A 14,444-nucleotide genomic window follows, 5' to 3' on the forward strand; every position below is an offset into this window, starting at 1 on the left:
GGTCGAGAGTTTAATACTCTTACGGTCAGCGTCTGTGAAAGTTTCACATGTTTTTCCTGTGTCTGGATGGGTTTTCTCCAAGTACTCTGCTTTTTTCCAACCTCACAAAAAGGTGGATTGGCTAATCCGAACTGCCCCTAGATGGGAGTGAATGAGTAAATGTGTGAATGTGTGTTGCTCTACAATAATTTGACATTCTCTTTACATCATGACCCAGATGAGAATAAAGTGTTTAGTAAATAGAAATAATGGGTGGTGCAGCTGGTGGAGTGAATGCAACACAACCACATGAATTGTGATTTATTCCTTGTATTTGGTCACTGTCTGTGGGAAGTTTGTTCTTTTTATGAATTTTTCCCACCTTCTAAAACACTGGTTGACTGGCTGCTCTAAATCATCAGGTATGAGTAAGTGGATGCACAAGTAAAAGCCAGATGATGCCAGGTTGTGTATGCTTAATTCTACACATAAAATTACATTTAATTCAAAAAGATTTGCGGCAACAACCGATCAGCCATAACATTAAAACCACCTCCTTGTTTCTACACACACTGTCCACTTTATTGGCTTCACTTACCATATAGAAGCACTTTGTAGTTTTACAATTACTGACTGTCGTCCATCTGTTTCTATGCATGCTTTGTTATCCCCCTTTCATGCTGTTCTTCAATGGTCAGGACTCTCCCAGGACCACTACAGAGCAGGTATTATTTGGGTGGTGGATCATTCTCAGCACTGCAGTGACAATGACATGGTGGTAGTGTGTTAGTGTGTGTTGTGCTGGTAGAAGTGGATAATACACAGCAGTGCTGATGGAGTTTTTAAACACCTCACTGTCACTGCTGGACTGAGAATAGTCCACCAACAAAAAATTATCCAGCCAACAGCTCACCGTGGGCAGCGTCCTGTGTCCACTGATGAAGGTCTAGAAGACGACCAACTCAAAAAGCAGCAATAGATAAGTGTTTGTCTCTTTTACATCTACAGGGTGAACCAACTAAGATGGAGTGGACAGTGAGTGGACACGGTATCTGAAAATTCCAGCAGAACTGCTGTGTCTGATCCACTCATACCAGCACAACACACACTAACACACCACCACCATGTCAGTGTCACTGCAGTGCTGGAATGATCCACCACCCAAATAATACCTGCTCTGTGGTGGTCCTGTGGGGGTCCTGACTATTGAAGAACAGGGTCAAAGCAGGCTAAAAAGGTATGTAGAGAAATAGATGGACTACAGTCAGTAATTATAGAACTACAAAGGGCTTCTATATGGTAAGTGGAGCTGATAAAATGGACAGTGAGTGTAGAAACAAGGAGGTGGTTTTAATGTTATGGCTGATCAGTGTATACCTCAACGTAATTAATTTTGGTAGTTTATCCTATTTGTAAAGCCAATCCTCTCAAGCCCTGTCAGATTGGAAGGTGAGCGTTTATGAACTACTTAAGTCTTAAGGCCTCTCCATAGATGTTCAGTGGGGTCTAAGTCTGAAGTCATTTTGATGTTGAAAGATGAACAGTCACCCCAGTCTTAGTTTTTTGTGGTGTGCTCTGAATTACATAGTGCTTGTTTGCTTGTTCAATTTTCATGTTATAAGACCAGAGAATCCTTTTCCTCATGGTGCCAGCGTCCTATACATGCCAAAATACGACTCCGGCATGGCTACTCTGCCATAAAGCCCTGATTTATGGAGTGCTACAAATAGACTCCAATTGAGTTTTAGACACATTTCAAGCATAATTAAAGTAAACATGATAAATCTATCTACAGCAAATGGTAACAGCAAAGCTGCTGAATACTGTTGTGAAAAAAAATATTTCAGTGTATGTCACTGTAAAAATATGTTTTCACATTATTGGGTGTTTAAGTGTAGACTGATGGATAGAATTAGCATTTTTATCTAATCAAAATCAATTCCACAACACAAGATGTCAAGGGATCTGAGTACTTTCCGAATTCTCTGTATGTTTGCCTTTCTACAGTGAACTCTTCGACATGGACCGCTGTATCAAAAAGTGGTTCAGTGATCGCTATATGATTCAAGTATGCTACTGGTGGAGAGTGTGATGGAGGGTGTGTGTTTCCTGTGGGTCTGTGGGATGTTATTTTCCCATAATTCATGCAGGTCTCAGGTCACCGCGCTGTTCTCACGCACATTTTTAACATTCCCTCCTGCTGTAGCCTTACCATACACCTTCCTCTGGGTTTGACTGTGGAATCTTTCCACCATTTTATTTCCAGAACCTGTTGTCTATCTCTTGCTCCCCCTTTCTGTTTCTTTTTCCCCTCTTCTTGCTACCCCCCCTCCCTTTCTGATTCCTCCACTTTCCAGCTGAGTCAGCTGAGAGGAATTGCAGGGATTACAGGTTGGAACTGATAGATGTGTGTGCAAGAATCATTTAATGATTCACATTTTCAGGCCTGCGTTCACCACCAGAGGTAATAAAGATCTTGGAGTGGATTTGCTGAAATAATTGCATGACATGCCAGAACTCTGATGTTTGCTACAGTTTAAGAGGCTAACTTATTATTCTAAACATTAGCCAGAAAACAGCAGGCACTAAAGTATTTCTTTCTCAGATTGGATGCTTTTGTTTTTTTTAGTAATGGGTTAATTATTTATGAGCTGTTTATCTAGTTTATTTATTGCTATGTAAATTGTTCACATGGTCATTGGTTAATTAGTATGTATTTGCAGTTACCATTGTTTAACCATTGGTAACCTGGATTTGTGTTCATTATCAATACATACTAAATAAACTCTAAATAGACTCTTCTGGTATTTTTAAGAATCCTGGAATTTTTATAATCAGGCTGCTTTAGGTTATGTCACTTAAGCTCAATAGGTTAAGATTTGAATTCTGACTTGGTTATTCCAGAACACTCAAAATCATACTGCTCATATTAAGCTTCAGGTAACCATTTAGGTTTATTTAATACAACTAGACTAAATTTCAAATGATCTATTCCCTCACCTTTTGCAACCTTCTCAACAGCAATGCAGCCCCAAACATGATACTCCCTTCACTATTCTTCAGAGATGTACAACCCCAAATCAGAAAAAGTTGGGACAGTATGGAAAATGCAAATAAAATAAAAATGCAGTGTTCCTTACATTTACTTTGACTTTTATTTGATTGCAGACATGATGAACCTGAGATATTTTATGTTTTGTCTGCTCAACTTAATTTCATTTGTTAATGTATCTCCATTCCTGCATTTCAGGCCTGCAACACATTCTAAAAAAGTTGGGACAGGGGCAATTTAGGGCTAGTAATGAGGTGGAAAAACGAAATAATGATGTGATTCCAAACAGATGATGTCAACAGGTGATTGTAATCATGGTTTGGTACAAAAGCAGCATCCAGGAAAGGCTGAGTCTTTGATGAGCAAAGATGATCAGAGGATCTCCAGTTTGTCAACAAACGCATGAGAAAATTATTGAAATGCTTAAAAACAATGTACCTCTAAGAAAGATTGGAAGAGATTTGCATATTTCTCCTCTACAGTGCATAATATCATTAAACGATTCAAAAAATTGAGAGGAATTTCATCCCTCAGATGGCACTGCATCAAGAACCGCCACTTAACAGTAGCTGATATAACCACATGGGGATTACTTTGGCAAACCTTTGTCAAGCACTACAATACAGAGTTATGTGCACAAATGCCACTTAAACTTTACTGTGCAAAAAAGAAGCCTTATGTTAACCATGTCCAGAAGCGGCGTCGACTTCTCTGGGCTCGGAGGCATCTATGATGGACCATCACACAGTGGAAACGTGTATTGTGGTCAGATGAATCAGGTCTTTTTTTGGAAAAAATGGATGCCATGTTCTCCGGACCAAAGATGCATTTACATTTTCAGCATTTAGCAGACGCCTTTATCCAAAGCGACTTTACAGTTACAGTATACACTCTGAGCAATTGAGGGTTAAGGGCCTTGCTCAAGGGCACAACAGCAGCAACCTGGCAGTGGTGGGGCTTGAACCAGCGACCCTCTAATCACTGGTCCAGTACCTTAACCACTAGGCTACAGCTGGCCCTGTTATCAGCAACAAGTCCAAAAGCCAGGGTCTGTCATGGTATGGGGCTGTGTCAGTGCCCTTGGCAAAGGTCATTTACACTTCTGTGATGGCAGCATTAATGCAGAAAAGTACATTGAGATCTTAGAGCACATTACAAAGGCATGGCTGCGGAAGAAAAGGGTACGGGTACTGGACTGGCCTGCCTGCAGTCCTGACCTGTCCCCAGTAGAGAATGTGTGGAGAATTTTGAAACAAAAAATGTGACAATGACGACCCCGTACTGTTGCACATCTTAAGACGTGTTTGCAGGAAGAATGAGACAAAATAAAAGCTGAAACACTAAATCACTTGGTATCCTCGGTGCCAAAACATCTTTTAAGTGTGGTGAAAAGGAATGGCAACATTACAAAGTGGTACATGCTTTACTGTCCCAACTTTTTTTGGAATGTGTTGCAGGAATGGATGTTCAATAATAAATGAAATGATTTGAGCAGAGAAAACATGAAATATCTCAGGTTCATCCTGTCTGCAATCAAATAAAAGTCAAAGTAAATGTAAGAAAGTCTGTGTTATTTTATTATTTGCATTTTCCCTGCTGTCCCAAAATTTTCTGATTTGGGGTTGTACATTTATATTTTCGGCATGTAGCAGATGTCTTTATCCAAAGCGACTTACTGAACTGTGACACTGTCTAAACAATTGAGGGTTTAGGGTCTTGCTTAAGGGCCCCAACAGTGGCAGTGGTGGGGGTTGAACCAGCGACCTTTGGATTACTAGTCCAGTACCTTAACCACTATGCTGCATCTGCCCTCCAACTACATTAATACAACTAGATTGAATTAAAATAATTTTTCTCCTCAACATTAATGCAGCCCCAAACATGGTACTCCCTCCACCATGCTTCAGAGATACAGATTTCAAGCATTTGCCAGCTACATGCATCACTAACTAATTTTTTTCTTTGACAAAAGATGGTCATGACTATGATGTGAATTTTAAATAACTCCTACATATCACTGTTGTTAATAATAATTCTTACACAACATAGCCAACATAGCTTATCGGGAACAGAATGAGGCATACACAGGAGACATGGTATGAAACAGTCATGTTCTGTAGAGTTTACTGGCTTTAAAAAATGTTGCCGTACACATCAATGAAATAAATAAGTGAAATAAACTTTATAGTAACAACAAATATAGTAGCAGTCATAGTAATATCACTTATTTAGCTTTTACTCTTTTCTTTTTTCATATATATATATGTATATATATATATATATATATATATATATATATATATATATATATATATATATATAGTAATGTTTGTTTTTCCCTGTAAATAGTAATGTTGTGATTTGTGATTTTGGTACTCTCTCTGATTTTCCACTAGCATCATTCTAATTGGAATCCAAATGGGAATGATGCTTTTTGTGTCGTTTTTATTGCAACAGGGATATAAAAAAGACCTCGCCCCTTTCCTCCAACAGGATGCGGGGGTTGTCATGCTAATCACTGGACTCCAGTTCTCTTTGGTCTCTTTGGTTTTGGTGCAGCTTTCTAAGAACTTCTTTTGAGGGTTTATTTTGATTTTGACCTTACAATCCAGTTTTAGCAGGTTCTTTCAGCCAAATATAGGCACGTTTTTTTTTCTTAAGGTCACCCACACAGATGTGTAGGGTTATCTGTGGTAGCATCCAATGTGGTCTTTGGTGCAACTTAAAACACACTCTCAAACACTCTTTTAAACACACACTCACGGACACACACACACACACATGCACACATGCAGACAGTGTTAAATTCGTACTAGCTTGCAAGAAGGAGAAATATGAGCCATTCTCTTTTTTATTCCTCTCTCGAGTCCTTTAGTGTTACTCAATCCAAATCCCCTTCTCACAGTCCTCTACATGATTCCAGATCCATTCTTCTCTCACAGTCATTTTCAGATTAATCTTGCTTTGGGAATCCTGAGGAAATCCAACGCTGTCTGAAAGAGAGAATCCCTTAATAAAGTGGTTAGGAGTGAATGGATCCCTCGTTTGGTACTGATGACTGTTGTCTTTTTTCTGCTTTCTTAGTCCATGCAATATTACAAGAGTTTGCCATTGCATGATATTAAGCCTTAGATTCCTGGTTAGCATGTCTATGCCAGGCTATGCCAAGGTTCTGGTGTGGAATAACATGTTTTTTTGGTATAATAGCAAGTATTTTACTTGAAGATGCTACAGTTACACTTAGCTGACTCTTCAAAAGAGAAACATTTCTTATTTAGCATTGTCTCTGCCATTCAAATGGGACTGGACGTTCCATCTGAATCAGGTCATTTTTTTTTACAATCATGGTCCCATTTACAGAGCTGTGGTCTAATATCTCTTTTCTTACCAGGTCCTGATTTAAACATTACCATGGTCCCATTTATAGGGCTAAAGTCTAAGACGTCATTTGTTTCCAGGTCCTGATTTTACATTATCATGGTCTTATTCACCGGGCTGTGGTCTAGGACTGTTTTGTTTCTAGGCCCTGATGAATACTAGCATGGTACCACAGAAGAACAGTGGACTGTTAACGTTGCTGGCGCATAAATTAGCGTGGTCGCGCAGCACGAACTCTCTTGGTCCTTTTGCTGACGGTGGTGAAGCGGAAGGGCGTGTGGTCCGGCTGCTCTCCTGGAGGATTGCGCTTCATGAAATGAACATCCTGCTGGTTGAGAAGTGTGTGAGGGCCGCGACGAGGGCGGCCCTTTTTGGTGAAGCCCACGTACCAGTCTTTGTAGCGTGCTGACATCAGCGCGGTGTAATTGTTCTCCAGCACCATCTCAACAAAGACGCAGTCCTCACTGCGATTACTTGCCTTCTGGGAAATAAAAACACAAGCACACAGGGACGAACACAAGGAGCCACATGCAAGACAAACACATAAATACACATAGAAAGAGAAAGAGGGGGACAAAACGGTAAACGCCGGTCAGTTTGTCATGAACTTTAATAGGTCACACACAATGAAATGAAAACACTTTAGCTAACATAGAGATGTGTCACCTTGCCTACAAGTTTTCCCCGGCGGTTCATACACAGGTAGTAGTTGGTCTCCCTCCCCCTGATTCGCACCTGGCTGCCAAATGTGTCTGCCTCCACTACGAGCTGGGCTTGTAAAGGGACAAAAAGAAAAGCATACAGACGGACGTTACAAAAGAAAAGAGAAGTACATTAATCACTGACACTGTTTACACAATGACACTAAATCCAGAAGATTAACAAGCTTGGTTAAACATTTTCCTGCAACATTTATCATTGTAATGGATGTTGATGGTTACTGGACTCATTTTAGGTAGTGTAAGTAATAAACTGTCGGTGTAATTTTAAACCTGGGTCTCCCAAGTCTGCCTTTTAATAATGAACATTTTCCTGTATTCAATAAGTTGTACCCAAAAATTAATTCGTTGTTGTCACTGAAATTAATATTTTTAATTACTGACTGTAGTCCATCTGTTTTTCTACATACTTTTTAACCTGCTTTCACCCTGTTCTTCAATGGCCAGGACCCCCACAGGACCACCACAGAGCAGGTATTATTTAGGTGGTGGATCATTCTCAGCACTGCAGTGACAATGACATGGTGGTGGTGTGTTAGTGTGTGTTGTGCTGGTGTGAGAGGAGAAACAGATGGACTACAGTCAGAAATTGTAGAACTACAAAGTGCTCCTATATGGTAAGTGGAGCTGATAATATGGACAGTGAGTGTAGAAACAGGGAGGTGGTTTTAATGTTATGGCTAATCGGTGTATATATATACTGTCCATTTTATCAGCTTCACTTACCATATAGAAGCACTTTGTAGTTCTACTTCTATTACTGACTGTAGTCCATCTGTTTCTCTACCTACTTTTTTTTTTAGCCTGCTTTCACTCTGTTCTTAAATGACACTGACATGGTGGTGGTGTGTTAGTGTGTGTTGTGCTGGTATGGGTGGATAAGGCACGGCAATGCTAATGAAGTTTTTAAACACCTCACTGTCCCTGCTGGACTGAGAGTAGTCCACCAATCAAAAATATATCCAGCCAACAGCACCCTGTGGGCAGCGTCCTGTGACCACTGATGAAGGTCTAGAAGGTGACCAACTCAAACAGCAGCAATAGATGAGCGATTGTCTCTGACTTTACATCTACAAGGTGGACCAACTAGGTAAGGAGTGTCTAATAGAGTGGACAGTGAGTGGACACAGTATTTAAAAACTCCAGCAGCGCTGCTGTGTCTGATCCACTCATACCAGCACAACACACACTAACACACCACCACCATGTCAGTGTCACTGCAGTGCTGAGAATGATCCACCACCTAAATAATACCTACTCTTTAGTGGTCCTGTGGGGGTCTTGACCATTGAAGAACAGGGTGAAGGCAGGCTAAAAAGGTATGTAGAGAAACAGATGGACTACAGTCAGTAATTGTAGAACTACACAGTGCTTCTATATGGTAAGTGGAGCTGATAAAATGGACAGTGAGTGTAGAAACACGGAGGTGGTTTTAATGTTATGGCTGATCAGTGTATAAGGTGGTTTTAATGTTATGGCTGATCAGTGTATATACCGGTATTTATATATATATATTTACTGTATATATATATATACATACTCTTAGATATTCCACAATCAACTGTAAGTGGAACTATTAAAAAATGGAACTGCAGCAACTCAGCCATGTAAGCCGTGTCAGACCTTGTAAAGATACAGAGCAGGGTCGCTGAGGTGCAGAGTGCATAAATGTCACCGACTCTCTGCTGACTCAATAACTGCAGTTCCAAACCTCCTCTGGCAATAATATCAGCACAAAAACTGTGTGCCGGGAGCTTTGTGGTATGAGTTTCCTAGCCAAACAGCTGCATGGAGGCCTTACATAATCTAGCACAATGGCAAGTACTTGAAGTGGTATAAAGCATGTCACTACTAAACTCTGGAGCAGTTGAAACATGTTCTGTGGAGTAACAAATCATGTTTCTCTATCTGGCAGTCTGATGGACGACTGTGTTTGATGAATAACCAGGAGAATGTTGCCTGCCTGACTGCATTGCGCCAACTTTTTTTTAAGGGTTGACCACGGTTTCTTACTTTCCAAGACATTTTGGACAACTCTATGCTTCCAACTTGGTTGAGAAAGTTTGGGGAAGGCCTGTATCTGTCCCAGCATGACTGTGCGCCAGTACACAAAGCAGGGTCCAGAAAGGTGTAGTTGGGTGAGTTTGGTGTAGAAGAATTTGACTGGCCCACACAGAGCCCTGACCTCAACTGAAATGTATATACACGATCAGCCATAACATTAAAACCACCTCCTTGTTTCTACACTCACTGTCCATTTTATCAGCTCCACTTACCATATAGAAGCACTTTGAAGTTCTACAATTACTGACTGTAGTCCATCTATTTCTCTACATACTTTTTTAACCTGCCTTCACCCTGTTCTTCAATGGTTAGGACCACCACAGAGTAGGTATTATTTGAGTGGTGGCTCATTCTCACATAACATGGTGGTGGTGTGTTAGTGTGTGTTGTGCTGGTATGAGTGGATCAGACACAGAAGAGCTGCTGAAGTGAATATTGTGTCCACTCACTGTCCACTCCATTAGACATTCCTACCTAGTTCCACCTTGTAGATGTAAAGTCAGAGACGATCGCTCATCTATTGCTGCTGTTTGAGACCATCAGTGGTCACAGGACGCTGCCCACAGGGAGCTGTTGGCTAGATATATTTTTGGTGGGTGGACTATTCTCAGTCCAGCAGTGACAGTGTTGTGTTTAAAAACTCCAGCAGCGCTGCTGTGTCTGATCCACTCATACCAGCACAACACACAATAACACACCACCACCATGTCAGTGTCACTGCAATAATCCACTACCCAAATAATACCTACTGTGTAGTGGTCCTGGGAGAGTCCTGACCATTGAAGAACAGCATGAAAGGGGGCTAACAAAGGATGCAGAGAAACAGATAGACTACAGTTAGTAATTGTAGAACTACAAAGTGCTTCTATATGGTAAGTGGAGCTGATAAAATAGACAGCGAGTGTAGAAAGTGGTGGTTTTAATGTGGTTTTAAATCTGGATGCATTTTCCACATTTTCATTTTTTATGAGATTAGCTTTGAACTTGATTTAATGATGTTAAGCTGCAGTAATTCAAAATCACAATGATCTATGATGATCTGGTGGCTTAGATTTAAGGCAATGCTAATTACTACTTGTTTGACCAGTTGTAGCCTAGCGGTTAAAGTACTGGACTAGTAAGCATATGGTTGCTGGTTCAAACCCCACCACTGCCAGGTTGCCACTGTTGGGCCCTTAAGCAAGGCCCTTAACCTCAATTGCTTAGACTGTATACTGTAAGTCGCTTTGGATAAAAGCACCCGCTAAATGCAGTTCCAAACCTCCTCTGGCAATAACATCAGCACAAGAACTGTGCGCCGGGAGCTTTGTGGTATTGGTTTCCATAGCCAAACAGCTGCATGGAAGCATTACATAATCTAGCACAATGCCAAGCAACAGAAAAAAATGGTGTAAAGCATGCCACTACTAAACTCTGGAGAAAATGTAAATGTTTGGACTTTACACAGAATGTGACTCTAGCTTAAGTATAAAGTCATGTATTTGTGCCATTTCATAAAACATAACTGTGTAACTTTATTATAACCTTTTTAATGTTATGTCGATTTGACTCTGTATTTTTTATATGTTTCAGGTGTATGCAGTAAATATGAGAACCTCCAGAGCTGTTTTCACATGGACAGAAGAACTAGGCTTTAATGATTGCTCTGAATCATTAAATAACAAAGAGAAAACTGACATGTCAAACAATGTAAAGCCTACTATGACTGATGGTATATTTAATAATAACCATCACATTTGCCTGAGCCACTGCAATTTAACAGTTGATGTTTTTCATGTTACGGTTTGCTCTCTTATGTTAAGTAATGCTGCATGTAAGTAACACCTTTTCATCCCCATAGATTATTTTACTGTAATTTAGTCATTTAGTAAGTGCTGAGTGGGTGTTTGCTGTACGTGTTTTATTCCTGCTGCTTGAGCTTTGCCTGGATAGTGCCTTATTAAACAAAAAGCTATTAAATGGTTTGTAGATGACCTTTACGTGCGCAGAGGTCAGAACCAATCAATAAGGTTTTTCTTTCTGCCAATTTCTCTACCCCCAGCCTTACATATCACTCTCTATCTTTCTTCATCACTGCTTTATTGCTTGGCATAATGACATGAGTAAAGAAACTACGTGAAACATGTCACACAGAGGCACAGCCCTATATGGAAAAAGTCCAGTAATGTGCATAAATGTGAATATGATTGCTCTAATATGGCAAAGTCACCTATTTCAACATATATCAACCTGCAACTTTCTTTGGCATTGATTGTGTGGCTTTGGAGTGCATCATACAGCATGTGGAAAGAGTGGGGGAGGATGGATGGAAGGATAGATAGATGGAGAGAGATACAAGAATAAAAGAGGGGGAAAGAAGGGGACAAGATATGCTGTTTAAAACCATTGAGGGAAAGACCACAGGCAGAAAGCTGGATCAATGAAGAGATCAATGAGGAGATGAGCTCCTAACACAGTAAGACCCAGAGCTGACTTTGCTCTATCCATCTTTCACTCCCTCTTCCTCTCTTTCATTCTTTCCAACCCCCTTCCTTCATGAATCACAGTGTCAGCAGTCGCTGAGGTGTTTGTTTTCCACACATAAGTTCCTCACTACCTTTTGACTCCCAGCGTGTGTCTGTGTCTCTGTGCAACAGAATAAGCAAGATATTAGTTTTCTAGTTTATTTGCCAACATCTTGTCTGCAGATACATACTGTTTCTTCTAACACATTATTTTTCTAACCTTGTCTGTAGTGTGAATGGGATTGAGACAGTCTGAGACAGTGAGTCAGACAGAAAGAGGGAGAGAATGAAACGAATTAGGCCAGCATAATCAATCATTTTTTAGATTCCTCAATGAACTGATTACAATGTTGGTGAACTAAATAATAAAAATCACAACTTCACTATTCATATGTTTTTTACTGCCTATCTGGTTGCATAATGTGGTGAATTTAATTTTGCCCTCTCCAGTTCCTTTTTGTTTGTCCATCCATCCAATCCATCCATCCGTCCACCCTCCCAAACACCCACCCATCCATCCACCCTAACACCCACCCATCCATCCACCCTAACACCCACCCCCCCACCCACCCCAAAATCACAACTTCACTATTCATATGTTTTTTACTGCCTATCTGGTTGCATAATGTGGTTAATTAAATTTTGCCCTCTCCAGTTCCTTTTTGTTTGTCCATCCATCCATCCGTCCACCCTCCCACCCACCCACCCACCCACCCATCCATCCACCCACCCACCCACCCATCCACCCATCCACCCATCCACCCATCCATCCACCCATCCATCCACCCACCCACCCACCCATCCACCCACCCACCCATCCACCCATCCATCCACCCACCCACCCACCCATCCACCCATCCATCCACCCATCCATCCATCCATCCATCCAAAACCATCCATCCATCCATCCTCCCACCCATCCATCCAGAGATGCAACCTGAAACTCAATTACGTCAAGAGAAAGCCATACATCAATTCTATGCAGAAATGCCACTGAGTTTTCTGGGCCTTATCTCAAAAAAAGTGAAAGACAGTGGAAACATGTGCTGTGGTGAGATTAGTTTGTGTTCAAGCTTGTTTTTTAGCATCCAATTCTAAATTTGATTATTTTTATAAAATTATATTAAGCTGGTCAGTAAAACCATTGAAACTCTTTTCTTAATGCTTTTGTCAGATTATTAAAACATTCTTTTTTTGCATTTTGACAGATTTTGACAAATATTAAAAAAAACCTTTTTTTTTTTAACTATTTTGCTCATGAACTGACCTCAAAAAGTGAAAGTTATTTAAACAATAAATAAAATACAGTCAAATGAAGTAGAGGCAGTAGAGTGCTGTAAGTCAAGGTCTTCAATCTTATGTTTGTGTCTATGTTGTTACCGAATTTATCACCATCCTCTCCGCGAGCGCTGATTCTGCGACCAAGCACTTGTACATGTTTGCAGCTGGTGCGACTGTAGAGCTGGTAGACTCGGGGTTGTCGTCGGCTCACCGGGTCTCGTTCACGAGTCTGATTCTCCACGTGCATGCTGAAGTTCACACCATCAACTCCAAACACCTGCAGACATATGAGCATAGAAGCAGGTGTGTTATCTCTTCTATTCCAGATATCTAGCTTCTTCTTAATCTCTCTATGTTCTCACAAAGGTGCAAAGCACTTATCTATATAAATACAACACAATTACTTCGTTTTTCTACTCTCAATGCGCATACACTCTCACAACCCACACACACATTAACTTAAACTTACCTGCAGAGGATTGCACATCACCAGCATCATCTGGACACATCTGTCAAAGAAACAGCAGAAAGAAGAATTTAAGAACTTTATCTACTTCCTAAGACATTTCATTATCTAGGTATCACCTACATTCACTGAGCATAATATGCTTGATATGTACATTCATTAACCTTACATTTGAACCTTATGGGTATATAATTACTGACTATGCCTCATCTGTTGCTATGTACACTTTGTTACCGCCTGTCCCCCCTTTGTTAAACAAAAGAGACTCCCACTGACCAGATGATGTTTGGGTGATGGACTTTTTTCAGCACTGCAATGACAATAACATGGTGATGATATGGTAGTGTGTGTTTTTTAGTATAACATTACCACATAAGTGACATTGCAGCACTGGCCTACTATCTAAATAATATCTGGTCAGCCTGGGTCCTACAAAGGTTCCTTTATATTGATAAATAGGATACAGGTGATGACAAAGTATACAAAGCAAGGAAATTGACTTCTACCGAAGAACTGACTCAGGAGTTAAGTGAACTTTAATGGAGAAATATTTTGTGTTCAGTTTCGGAGTTTGCTTTAAAATAATTGTATATTCCAATATACAAAGTGGGGCCGGCACGGTGGCTCGGTGGGTAGCATTGTCACCTCACAGCAAGAAGGTCCTGGGTTTGATTCCCAGGTGGGGCAGTCCGGGTCCTTTCTGTGCGGAGTTTGCATGTTCTCCCCGTGTCTGCATGGGTTTCCTCCAGGAGCTTCAGTTTCCTCCCACAGTCCAAAAACATGCATTCAGGTTCATTGGAGACACTGAATTGCCCTATAGGTGAATGGGTGTGTGTATGTGTGTGTATGTCTGTCTGCCCTGCGATGGACTGGCGCCCCGTCCAGGGTGTTACTGCGTGCCTTGCGCCCATTGAAATCTGGGATAGGCTCCAGCACCAATTACCCTAATTGGACAAACGGTTAAGAAAGTGAGTAGGTGAAATACAAAGTGTCAGGTGTGC

The 14,444-nt window shown here is 40.8% G+C and overlaps 1 protein-coding gene across 1 annotated transcript; it reads right to left on the bottom strand.

Moving 5' to 3' along the window:
- Positions 1 to 6,385: 6,385 nt before the first annotated feature.
- On the bottom strand, positions 6,386 to 13,230 carry fgf18a (fibroblast growth factor 18a). Its single transcript, XM_063001029.1, has 3 exons — positions 13,077 to 13,230; positions 7,076 to 7,182; positions 6,386 to 6,887 (listed from the first exon to the last, which is right to left on the bottom strand). Exons 1-3 carry the CDS (start codon positions 13,222 to 13,224, stop codon positions 6,621 to 6,623), a joined length of 522 nt encoding a protein of 173 aa, XP_062857099.1. The 5' UTR covers positions 13,225 to 13,230; the 3' UTR covers positions 6,386 to 6,620.
- Between the last annotated feature and the right edge of the window lie 1,214 nt (positions 13,231 to 14,444).

The sequence above is a fragment of the Trichomycterus rosablanca genome, chromosome 1 (assembly GCF_030014385.1).
Source record: "Trichomycterus rosablanca isolate fTriRos1 chromosome 1, fTriRos1.hap1, whole genome shotgun sequence".
Taxonomy (NCBI): domain Eukaryota; kingdom Metazoa; phylum Chordata; class Actinopteri; order Siluriformes; family Trichomycteridae; genus Trichomycterus; species Trichomycterus rosablanca.

What these genes read in the sequence shown, in the direction of transcription:
- fgf18a (XM_063001029.1), bottom strand. Translation starts at nt 13,224, where the DNA reads ATGCACGTGGAGAATCAGACTCGTGAACGAGACCCGGTGAGCCGACGA. An exon ending in AGAGGATGGTGATAAATTCG is followed by an intron (nt 7,183 to 13,076) that starts GTAACAACATAG and finishes TCCCTTTACAAG; the next exon opens with CCCAGCTCGTAGTGGAGGCA. An exon ending in GGGGAAAACTTGTAGGCAAG is followed by an intron (nt 6,888 to 7,075) that starts GTGACACATCTC and finishes ATTTCCCAGAAG; the next exon opens with GCAAGTAATCGCAGTGAGGA.